This window comes from Gekko japonicus, unplaced genomic scaffold, assembly GCF_001447785.1.
Source record: "Gekko japonicus isolate JY-2015 unplaced genomic scaffold, Gekko_japonicus_V1.1 scaffold78, whole genome shotgun sequence".
NCBI classification, from domain to species: domain Eukaryota; kingdom Metazoa; phylum Chordata; class Lepidosauria; order Squamata; family Gekkonidae; genus Gekko; species Gekko japonicus.
The window spans coordinates 686,188-698,299 of NW_015165236.1; the positions used below are offsets into that span (position 1 = coordinate 686,188).

Sequence of the window (12,112 nt, forward strand, 5' to 3'; positions counted from 1 at the left end):
AAAACAGTCCAGTGGAGCCTGAGCGGTGGGTGTTGCCCTCTGACACACTTCTGGTGATGTCAGGGGGTGTGGCATATGCAAATAAGTTATGCTAATAAATTATGATAACGAGCTCCTGCACCTCTTTTTCTACGAAATGACCCCTGAATAAAATCAAAATTTTTAAAGTTTAACGGCAGGCACAGATCTGCCCTGAGGGGCACGTGGGGTTTGCTGGGTGCGGCGTTCGTCCCCACACCCTTCGCCACCCGTCTCCGCGGCCCACCTGGCCAAGGCCGCCTGGAGCTCCTCCTCCTTCTTGGCCAGCTGCATCTTCAGCTCGGCTATCTGGGCCTGGAGGTCGGCGATCTGCTCGTGGAGGTCGCTGGCATCCCCCTCGAGTTTCCTCTTCATCTTCTCCAGCTCCTGCCGGCCTTTCTCTTCCTTCTTCAGCCGGACCTCCAGCTCCGAGATCATCGACTCGTGCTTGTTCTTCAGCTTGGTCAGGTTTTTGGCCTTCTCCTCCTCTTCCGCCAGGTTGGTTGTGAGGTCACTTATCCGTTCCTCCATAAGTTTTCTTTCCTGCGTCCAAAGAGAAACGGCACTTCGTTAGAGCCGGAAACCCAGGCCCATCATGTATGCAAACTAGAAAATTCCTGGAGAGCAGGACTGTAGCGTGCTCCCTCTAAGCCGTGGAGTCTTGTGAGCAAAAACTCTCCTTTGTGAGCCGCTGGCATTAAAGTTGTGAGTGACCGATTTGGCTCTTGCATAACTTAGTTTGCTCTGGAGCCACCCCTTCCTGAGCTAAGAGAAAAATGTGTGAGCCGGAGGCTAAAATACAGTGAGCTGGCTCACACTGACTCAACTTAGAGGGAACACTGCCCATAGCTACGGTGGGGCTTTGGGGGACTCCGCCCCCTTTCTTAAAGGCACAGCCCCTCAAGAATTTCTCCTGTAGATGCTTATTTCGATCATTAAAAAAAACTTTTTAAAGGCATGTGCTCCTTTAAGCAGAGCGGGGTGCCGTAGTTGACTGATTCCCGCACTGAGCAAGGGGGTTGGAGTAGGTGACCTCTAGGATCCCTTCTAACTCTGTGTCAAGAAACTGGTCTCCTTTCAGAGCATTTTCCTGCCTAAGTGTTACTTTCTTGACTGCAGAAGTCCTCACCCCCCACCTGCCGGCTTGTTCTCAGAATTGTCACTTCGGCTGACAGAAGTGATGAACTTGCAGCAGCAGAGAACTGTCACCTAAAGTGGCGGACACAGCTTGCAGTTTAGAGATCTATCCTGGTCACAGCTTTTCTATCGGCTCAATGGCTTTTCTTTCTGCACTGAGAACTTCAGCCCCACTCGGAATCCAGGTTCGAATCCCTGTGGAGCGGTGGCAGTTTGCAGGGTAGGCTTGGTCCAAGTGAAGAATCTCTCAGCCGCCCTTACTCACAATACCGGTGGGTCCCACTAATTGCGCCCCATCTTGATCCTGCGCTCCCCCCCCCCTTTGCTGGGTTTTGCCAGCCCTTCTGGGAAGGCCACAGCGTTTAACTCACTGCAGATCTCCAGTGTGGGATCCTGCCCGGGCTTGCCCTGGTTCTGGAAACCAGGGCAGGGGGCACTGCAACACACACACACACACACACACCTTGGACAGCTTGATGTTCTGATCCTCCATCATCAAGAGGTCATCATCCAGTTTCTTAATCTTCGCTTCAGCCGTGACCTTCTCAAGCTGCAGCTTCTGCCTGGCCGCTTCTTCTTCTTCCAGCTGTTCCTCCAGTTCCTGAGAGAGGGGGCAGAAGATATGGATCCGCCTGAGGGAAATAACACCCCTCAAAGCAGAGGGACAGCTGGTTTTTTTCAGCACGTGCAGGTGGGAACCTCCCAAGGGCAGGCCGGAATTCGGGATCCCAGAGGCAAACCGAGCGGTCAGAGAAAGCAGACGCCAAGGAAGCATCGGCCGTCCGAGAGCGTGATTTGCACTGCTGTAGGAGACCAGGGGCACAGCTCCAGTGCTCGCAGGGCCGCGGCTGGTACTGCAGGCCACAAAATGTTTCGGAGCCATGCTAAGAAGAAAGCAAGCCTCTAGTCCTCACGGGTGTGTGACCACCACTTCAGAGGTAAAGGTAAAGGTCTCCCTTGCTCGAAAGCCAGTCGAATCCGACTCTAGGGTTGCGGTGCTCATCTCCGTTTCAAAGCCGAAGAGCCAGCGCTGTCCGAAGACGTTTCTGTGGTCATGTGGCCGGCATGACTAAACACCAAGGCGCACGGAACGCTGTTCCCTTCCCACCAAAGTGGTACCTATTTATCTAGTTGCAATTTCTTGCTTTCGAACTGCTAGGTTGGCAGGAGCTGGAACTAGAGACGGGAGCTCACTCCGTCATGCAGCACACTCGGGTCTTGAACTGCTGAACTACCGACCTTCCACAGCCTGCAGTTCAGCGTCTTAACCACTTGAGCCACCGCAGCTCCTTACCACTTCAGAAGTGTCTAGCTAATACCTGCTCCGGGCACTTCTCTCAAGCCCCGCCCCACTTCTCCGTCCCGTCCCCCCATGCTCCCTCTAAGCTGTGGAGTCTTGTGAGAAAAAAACCTACTTTGTGAGCGTCTGGCATTAAAGTTGTGAGCGAGGGATTGGGCTATTGCGTAAATTAGTTTGTTCTGGAGCCACATCCTTTCTGAGCTAAGACAAAAATGTGTGAGCCGGAGGCTAAAAAACTGTGAGCTAGCTCACACTAACTCAGCTTAGAGGGAACACTGCTTGCAAGCGATGCTCCCTCTAAGCTGTGGAGTCTTGTGAGCAAAAATCCTACTTTGTGAGCGTCTGGCATTAAAGTTGTGAGAGAGGGATTGGGCTACTGCGTAAATTAGTTTGCTCTGGAGCCACATCCTTTCTGAGCTAAGACAAAAATGTGTGAGCCGGAGGCTAAAAAAGGTGAGCTAGCTCACACTAACTCAGCTTAGAGGGAACACTACTTGCAAGCAATGCTCCCTCTAAGCTGTGGAGTCTTGTGAGCAAAAATTCTACTTTCTGAGCTCCTGACATTAAAGCTGTCCTCCCCAGCCTCCACCCCCAAATCTCCAGGAGTTTCCTAACCTGGATCTTGCAGCCCTACCCTCTCATCCCCTGCCAGTGGCTAGGGGCTACCTGACAACCAAAAGGAAGTCAAGCCCTTCCAACACATCGCCCCAGGTGTCTGTGTGGGACGTTTGGCCGGAGAACCAGCCCCCGGCATCTGCCCTCAGCCAAGCAGCGTTGGGTTACCAGCATCTGCTGCGCCATCTTCTTCTTCTCTGCCTGCAGCTGCTGGCTGTGCTCTTCCTCCTCCTCGATCCGGGCCTCCATCTCATGCAGGATTTCCTCCAGCTCCTGCTTCTTGGCGGCCAGGCGGATCCGCATCTCCTCCGCCTCAGCGTACAGCTCCGTCTCGGCCTGGAGCTGCTCTTGGAGAAGGTTCTTTTCCTCGCACAGCTACGCACAAAACGCAGAACGAAACGGTCAAAACTGAGGCAGTGGTCAAAACTGAGGCAGTGGTCAAAACTGAGGGCAACAGTCAAAACTGAGGGCAACGGTCAAAACTGAGGGCAATGGTTAAAACTGAGGCAACGGTCAAAACTGAGGCAACGGTCAAAACTGAGGCAATGCTCACGTTTGAGGTTACCCCTTTTATGCCAACCAGAATGTCCAGACAAACAGAAGTTTGGGCAACTACCCTTTTGTTGTTGTTGTTCTTATGAGAATATACTGGTTCTATACCGGTCTTCAAAATGTATACATTTTCCTCTATTTGACTTGACTTACAAATTTTAGTCTTTAGAACTATTGATGCTCCTAACCCGTGTTTAAATGCGAGAATATACTAGTTCTGTACTTGTTTTGTAAATTCATATGTTTTCTTCGTTTGGCTTGGCTTACAAATTCTTGTCTACCTATTTTTGAACATTTCAGAGGTTTATGTTTTAATGGTGTTGCTCCCGCTGTTGTATAATATTTCTGTAAGATGTATTTTATGCAACTTTGTATTCTAGTTCTCTCAAAACAAAAAATGTTATATCTGGAGGGGGGAAAGGCAAACTACCCATTCTCTACACTGCCCTAGAAAAGGCTGCAGAGAAGATGACAAACTCTGGGGTTCCCAGCACAAAATATCTGAGACAGGATCCTGCAGCTACATAATGTCAACTTCCATTTACAATAAAACCAGATTAAGGCTGCTCGCACACAGAGAAAATTTTCCACGTAGCTTGGAGCGGTCCTGAAGCATTCACACAGGAGTTTCCCCCACACTTTCCTTGCCGGCCCCCCACAGCCCCTATTTTCACCTCTAATAGAGGGCTTTTTTTAAAACAAAAAAAACATTGATAGCTAGATTGCTATAGCGTTATAACATTATGGTGCTCTGGTGCCACAATCTCTCCAGCTTTCTTAAAAAAAGAAATCTTTAGCCCTTTTCATCACAGAGATATAAGGGGAAAGGTGTAGCTACAGTATAACCCATTTACAAAACACAATACTCAGAGTAAGGCTGCTTCCACACGGAGAAAATTCTTCATGTAGCTCTTGTTGCTGCTGTGAATGTAGCAGTTGCAGTGTCAAGAGGGAATCCACATAGCTGTTTTCCCCACACTTCCCTTGCCTCGGACCCCCCCACAGCCACCATTTCTCCTCTCTAACATAGGGCTTTTTATTTCTAACAAAACTGATAGTAGCTAGAGTTTTATAGTGCTATAACATTATGGTGTTCTGCTGTCCCTATATTTGCCCAGCTTTCTTTCTTCTTTTTTTAAAGCCTTTTTCATTGCAGAGAGATAAGGGGAAAGGTACTCACTGCATCTTTCCCCTTATAACTCTGCAATGAAAAGGGCTACAGCAGGGGGATCGTCAGACTTTACTTGAATTAGAAGTACTTTTAAGTAAAGGAAAATATGAGTCCTTTTGCTCCATGGCAGCCCCATCCTCTCCTCGTTTACGCGCAGGGGCAGAAGAACTCTCATGCCCACACCCGCACCTGGTTGTGCTTCTGTTCCAGCTCCTTCAGCTCACTCTCTGCCTTCATTTGCCTCTCCTTCACTGACTTGAGCTCGTCATCTTTGGCCTGCATTTCTTCTTCTTGGCGTGTGACCTGCAGCAGCGGCTTCACCTAGAAGAGAAGGATTTGGAGCGGTTTCCTCAAGTTTTTCCTGGCAGGCCAAACCACCAGCTCAAAATAAAAAAAAACACCCCAGAGACTTGGATTTCCAGAGGGCATCAACTGGCTGCCCTCCCAGGGAACAGAAGCAGAGGGGCTTCTTGCGGGGGACCCCATTCCTTCTCTTGCACCACATCTGTCGGACACCGGTGAATGGCTGACCCACCTCATCCTCCACAAGCAACATTACAATTTTCTCTGCTAGAATACGTCGAAAGACAAAGAACAGCCCCTCCGACCCTCTGTTGGCTTAAAACCGAATGCTAAGGTTGCCGAATGTGCAGGCCGGGGCTTTGGGGAGTCCCCAAGAAGGAGGAATTCTGACTGCACCTCCGCACCCCTTTGGGTGTGGGCATTGTTGGGAGGAGGAGGAGGAGAGGAGGAGGAGGAGGAGGAGGAGGAAGAGGATTTATACCCCGCCTTTCACTCAGAGTCTCAGAGCGGCTGACAATCTCCTTTCCCTCCCCACAACAGACACCCTGTGAGGTCGGTGGGGCTGAGAGAGCTCTCTCTCGAGGACTGCTCTTTTCAGAAAGGCTCTGACAGAACTATGGCTTGTCCAAGGTCATCCAGCAGCTGCAAGTGAAGGAGTGGGGGAATCAAACCCGGCTCTCCCAGATTAGATTCCGTGCACTGAACCACGACACCAAACTGGCTGAGGGTTTGACTTGTGCTTTGCAGCGGATGGGGAGCCGGCCCAGAAAGTGCAGAAGAGATTTGATCTCTCAGGTCAGCCAGGAGGCACTTTGGTACCAGCCGAGGCTCTCAGGCAGTCTCCAAGGGCAGCCCCACAAACAGCCCGCCCGGGAAGCCCTTACTTTGGTGAAGAGTCGCCACCACTGCCAGTTCCTCAGCTTCAGGTAAGCGGCGCAGTTCCGCTGGATGACCTTCATGGCCGTCAGCTGCTGCTGCCTCTTGGCGAAGGCTCTGCAAAGGAGACACGCCACGGCTGTTTTGGGGGCGCTGACCACGGGGCCCCGACCCAGCCGCAGAAGCACAGCCCGGGTCCCACGACGCGAGGACGCCTTATGCGCCAGAGCGTGGAAAGAAGTCGCGCTGAGGTAGCCGTAGGTGGCTTTCGGAAGGGGGGAGGGGTGACTCCCCATTTCCCTCTCGTTGCCACCGCGAACGCAAAAGCAAAGGCAGTCTCCACGTGGAGATGCTCCCCCTTCCCACCATGTCGGGTGCGCTTTCGGTCTTTGTCTTCTCATGGGTGAGATCTGAGCCCGGCAGCACCTTAGGAACCAACATGGCTACCCTGTGAGACTATCCTTACGGGTGGCTGGGGTTACAGCTCCTCTCCAGACCACAGACACCAGTTCCCCTGGAGACCATGGATGCTCCGGAGGGTGGACTCTGTGGCATTGTACCCCACTGTGGTCCCTGTCCTCCGCAGGCCCCGTCCCCAAATCTCCAGGAGTTTCCCAACCCGGATCTGGTACCCTTATGCCCCCAGCCGTCCCCTGCCGGTGCCCAGGGGGGAATCTAGCAACCCTAGTTCCCAGCGTGGTGATGCCTTTCCTGGCAACCGCCAACTGTTTTTAGAGAATGGGTGGGTTCGGCTGGGGCTTTTGCCCAGCAAGGCTTCTGATTGGCCACTGGAGATTTGATTGGTTTTTTGAAAACGTTGCTTTGTCAGCAGCTGCCCCCCACGGCACAAGGAGCTTCACTGTGGGACTGAAGGGAAGCGGCGGCAGCCATTTTGTGACTCACTGCACCTCGTGCGGCAGCCATTTTGTGGCAGCCATTTTGAGGCTGCGCTCACCACACTGTGCTGGAATTCCAAAGGTGCCCACAGACTCAAAAAGGTTGGGGACCCCTGACACATGGTTTATATGACACCGGGCCGATAGGCCCACAATTCTGGGTCTTGGACTGTGTGTCTGAGGTCGAGGGACTGCACACACCACCCCAGATATGGCTGAAGGGTCCCGCCTTGCCCGAAATCCCACTCCACATTCCAGAGAGCCCGCCTTACTTCCTGGCCAGATAACCCCGGCTCTGGGCCTGGAAGGTGATTATGACGTCCGTGATCTTCAGGTCCCGTTCCTCTTCCAGGTGGGCCAGGACGCCGGTTCGGAAGAAGATCTTGCTCTGCCCGATCCGGTACAGGTTGGGGTCCAGTTCCAAGGCTTTGATCTACGGGGAGGGGAAGGAAAGTCCTGAGATGCCGGGGGAACGTGGAAGCAGTCCAGTCGCGCAGGCAAAACGAAGCAGGGTGCAGAGAAACAGACGACGAATCGTCGCCACTCACCATCAGGAAGCACGCCTGCTTCCCATCCATAAATCCCTTCGGAATCGCATTTGCGGCGAGAATTTCATAGCTACGGAGGAGACGAAAAAACAGAATGCATTAACTCCACTCGCAGTCGACAATCTTTTTCAGCGTCATTTAATCTGGAACTGCCATTAACTGCTCACTCGTTCCTTTAATAAAATGACTGTAGTCAATCCATTGCATTCTTATGTTTTCTGTGGTGTCATCCCACCTCTTTTCAGAGGTGGCTTGTGGCGAACTTTTGGGGCAGAGGCGGTGAGTACAGCCCCCATGCTCTGCCCTGCAGGCCACATCAGGTAGCACCTGAGCACCCCACCCCAACCCCAGTTCTGCACACACACACCCCACAACAGCTTCCCTTGCATTTAACAAGGAAGTTACCTGTTCGTGCCTGCTCATTTTCTCTTTGAAAATAGTGCTTTGTGGGGATCGGCCATTGAGAGGTTAAGCACAATGAAATACTTTGACAGTGCCATCTGAAGTAGACTTAATCCTTTCCAAGTTCACCATTCAATGAGATTGGGTGTGTGTGTGTGTGTGTGTGTGTGTGTGTGTGTGTGTGTGTGTGTTAGGACTGCAGTTAAAATGTCATGTGGACCCACAACTCTCATTCTGCACTCCGGCGATTCAAAGGACCCTCCTGTGGATGCTGCCCAAAGCTTTTTGGTTCTGCCAGTCCCACTTGAGCTGCTGAGCTGCCTTCCTTCCCACTGTAAGTCAGCCAAAGCCTGTTTCTCCCCACCCCGATTCTCCGCATCCCCAAACTCTAGTTATACGATGCATTCCAGGTGTGCCTCAAAAGCAAGGGATGCTGTTATTTCAAGGAGATCTTCCAGGGAATCGGGACCTCTGCTTTCACTGCCTGGCCACCCACACGTTACCACGCTCGGTCCGCCATACCTTCTGGCAGCTCCAAGCCCTGCGAGGGTATGAACATGAGAGGACAGTTTGTGGGCTCTCTAGAGGACATTAGAAGATGTGGACAAGAAGAAGAAGGAGAGAGAAGAGACTGGATTTATACCCTGCCCTTCACTACCAGAAGGAGTCTCAGAGCAGCTTACAATCTCCTTCCCTTCCCCACAAGAGAAACCCGGTGAGGTCGGTGGGGTCGAGAGAGCTCTTCCGAGGACTGCCTGTGAGAGAATAGCCCTGAGAGAACTTGTGACTGACCCAAGGTCACCCCAGCAGCTGCATGTGGAGGAGCGGGGAATCGAGATTCTCCCAGATTAGAGTCCGTGCTCTTAACCACTACAACAAACTGGTTCTCTTCCATAGTTTTGGAGGGACGTGAGCCTGAAATTTTTAAGCAGTTTGGCTAATCTGGGTGAGGGTTTTTAACCCCCTGGCAGCCAGCTGCCTGGACTAACTTTGCTATCGTTGGCTACTTGAACGGGGTTGGATCCTACAAATGTCTTCTGCTACAACGGACGTCCTTTAAGGGGGAAAGGCCTCTCCCCATGAAGAATGACTTTTCGGTTGGGAGAAAAGTCTTCCTTCAGCGAAGGAAAAATGTCGCTATTTTGGTCAGAAGGGAGAGTCTTCCCACCCAAGCCCATGGTTATTCTTTGCTGTTTTGATGGTGTATCGTGTTTTTGGGTCCCAGTTTTCTGGGACAGAGGCAGGTCTATAAATGTCCTGAATAAATAAACAAATGTCCCACCGAAGAGTCAGACGGCTGCGGACTCCTCCAACAACCCAACTCTGTGACCGATCACTTGACCTCCTGAGCCCAGGTCCCAGCTGGGGAATTCCGCACCCAAGACCCACCCTAAGAAGGTCTTACCGCTGGCGGAACTCCTGGAAGACAATTCTGTTAGGGAAGCCCTGGCGGCAGATCCGGATCCCCTCCAAGACACCGTTACACCGGAGCTGTTCCAGGACCAAGTGGGCATCCAGTTTCCCTGACTGCAAAAAGGGGGAGAACGAACCCTTTTACTTTACAATGGTCATTCAGCAAACAGGGAAGGAAGGAAGGAAGGAAGGAAGGAAGGAAGGAAGGAAGGAAGGAAGGAAGGAAGGAAGGAAGGAAGGAAGGAAGGAAGGAAAAGATACATTCCACCCCCTTTCAAAAGCCCCTGCGGGAGCGCACAGGAGCGGAGCTCCGGCAGTAAGGAGCCCAGGGGGCGGGCACATGCAACAAGCCCCATCCCCTACTCCTAGCAGCCCTCAATTGGGCCACGAGGAGCAAGAAGCAGCCAGGTAAGTTGCAGAGCCCCCTCCCTGGCCCGCCTTCAGGTACAAGCTCTCCCTCACCTTTAAGACCAAGTTTTATTCAGGTACAAGCTCTCCCTCCTCTGCAAGGACAGATCTGCACGTTCCCCCCCACACACTAGCTAGCAATCCAAAACAGACCAGTGGAGCCTGAGCGGTAGGTGTTGCCTTCTGACACACTTCCGGTGATGTCAGGGGGTGTGGGGCATATGCAAATAAGTTATGCTAATGAGTCCCTGCACCTCTTTTTCTACGAAATGACCCCTGCGTGGAAGGATGTGTGGTTTGCATCATTAGGACCTTTTCTGTCCTACAAACTCCACCACAGCTTTAGACCTCTTTTAAGTGCCATGGCTTCTCCCAAGGACTCCTGGGAGTTGTAGTTTAACGCAGGGATTCTGAGAATTCAGGTTGTTTTTTTTTATTATTATTATTATTAAAGTTAGAGATCCCCAAGCTCACCCGCCCAGCACAAGAAGTCCCAGGAAAATAAAAAGACTGTGGTGCGGACACGCGACGGAACCAGCCACATTCGGCCAGACCAGCGGCAAAGATGCTGTGGCCGCCCCAAGCACCTTACCCTTTTCTCGTGGTTTGGGATAATGCAGCGGACGAAGTTTGGGCTCGTGTTCCTCAGGGTGGTCATCAGCTTGGTCAGCTGCTCCTTGTACAGCTGCCCGACTGTCCGGAACATGCCCTTTTTGGTCTTGGAAGCGCTCGGGAGGGAGCTCTCCGTCATCTTCGCCATCTGGTCCAGCCCCACAATCCGGTCCACTGAAAACACCAACCAAGTGGATTTCAGGGACACCTCCAAATCCTCCCCACCTCCTCCCTGCCCCTTCCTTGTGCTCCACGTGCCCTGGGATCACGTGTGTGTTAGGCTGTGGTCACATGGTCATTTTGATCAGGTTTCACCGCTGTTCCCTCTCGCATTTAAAATTGCTGATCAGACACCCACATCTGTCTCCTGCAATGAAGTGGGCTCACTCGCACGATCCTCCCGGTTCCCTAGCGAGTTTTCCGACACCAAAAAAATCAAATACTTTCCGGGTACTTGCGCTTTGAATCCGCGATTTTGCCTATTTGGACAGCCATCTCTCACAATGATTGCTATTAGGTCATCTGAATGTCCTTCTTCCGGTAGGGGTTTTTTTTTTTGCAACTTTCACCATTGTGCGCATGCATGCACGCACATATGTGCACATCTGCACATGTGCAGATGTGCAAAGAATTTTTTTTAAAAAATTGTGCCGCACCGCCACTTGGGCAGTGCCGCTGTCTGGACAGAGCCTGGAGCATTGTCACGCAAAGCAAGCGGTTGCGCTTTAAAAATCCCCGATCAAATCTACAGCGGGAACAAATTACGGCACGCTTGCCGTGTGACCACAGCCTCTGTTAGTTAACCTTTATTGGCATAAGAGAGAATTACAATAAAAAAGGAGATATATATATATATATAATAATAACCATTTTACAAACTACATAATATTGCATAATGTTGCATCCAACCATTTGTTACAGAGTGTTACTCTTTAGTAAGTTTCCCTGACGTAACTTAATATACGTCGGGATCATGGGACCAAGGACACAAGCAGCCCAAGAAAGAGGCAAAGTAGACCCTTCACCTAGTGGCTGTTTCCACAGGCGAAAACGGGGTTGGGAGGGAAGTTTGAAAGCTTTCTTCTGCCCTCGCGGTGCTTGGAGGTGCACCAAGCAGCTTGGCCCTTTGAAAAGGTGAGTCCCCCTGTGCTGTGTGGCTGCAATTTGTGTTGAGGGCAGTGTTCCCTCTAAGCTGAGTTAGTGTGAGCTAGCTCACAGTTTTTTAGCATCCGGCTCACACATTTTGGTCTCAGCTCAGGAAAGATGGCTAAGAGCAAACTAATTTATACAGGAGCCAAATCGCTGGCTCACAACTTGAATGCCAGTAGTAGCTCACGAAGTAGAATTTTTGCTCACAAGGCTCCACAGCTTAGAGGGAGCATTGCTTGCAAGCAGTGTTCCCTCTAAGCTGAGTTAGTGTGAGCTAGCTCACAGTTTTTTAGCATCCGGCTCACACATTTTGGTCTCAGCTCAGGAAAGATGGCTAAGAGCAAACTAATTTATACAGGAGCCAAATCGCTGGCTCACAACTTGAATGCCAGTAGTAGCTCACGAAGTAGAATTTTTGCTCACAAGGCTCCACAGCTTAGAGGGAGCATTGCCAACATGACTTGTGCCAGATAGCTGCGAGGTATCCCGTATCCTTGTACTTAGGAAGGAGGGGTATTGGAGAGAAAGCTCTCCAGACCAAGAACTTAGGATGGGCTGCAAGGGAAACCAAAAGAATGCTTCCGGCCCATACCGTCTTTCCAAAGGTCTGCCACAAACTTCTCGGAGGATAGATTGAGTAAGGCGGTCACGTTATCGTTCAGCGGATCCATGTTCTTGGTCAGCCAGGCGGACGCGTTGTAATTGACCTTCC

At 51.4% G+C, this 12,112-nt stretch overlaps 1 protein-coding gene across 3 annotated transcripts in view; it reads right to left on the reverse strand.

Annotated features, from left to right (window-relative positions):
* MYH11 (myosin, heavy chain 11, smooth muscle) overlaps positions 1-12,112 on the reverse strand; it is a 121,142-nt gene that overhangs the window by 30,411 nt on the left and 78,619 nt on the right. For all 3 annotated transcript variants that reach the window (XM_015409942.1, XM_015409941.1, XM_015409943.1), the window contains 10 exons: positions 11,993-12,107; positions 10,232-10,425; positions 9,224-9,345; positions 7,417-7,486; positions 7,141-7,301; positions 5,981-6,089; positions 4,983-5,114; positions 3,239-3,445; positions 1,619-1,756; positions 266-561 (listed from right to left, as the gene is read on the reverse strand). In XM_015409942.1, the coding sequence (XP_015265428.1) occupies positions 266-561; positions 1,619-1,756; positions 3,239-3,445; positions 4,983-5,114; positions 5,981-6,089; positions 7,141-7,301; positions 7,417-7,486; positions 9,224-9,345; positions 10,232-10,425; positions 11,993-12,107 (1,544 nt within the window). The remainder of the gene's footprint in view (positions 1-265; positions 562-1,618; positions 1,757-3,238; positions 3,446-4,982; positions 5,115-5,980; positions 6,090-7,140; positions 7,302-7,416; positions 7,487-9,223; positions 9,346-10,231; positions 10,426-11,992; positions 12,108-12,112) is intronic.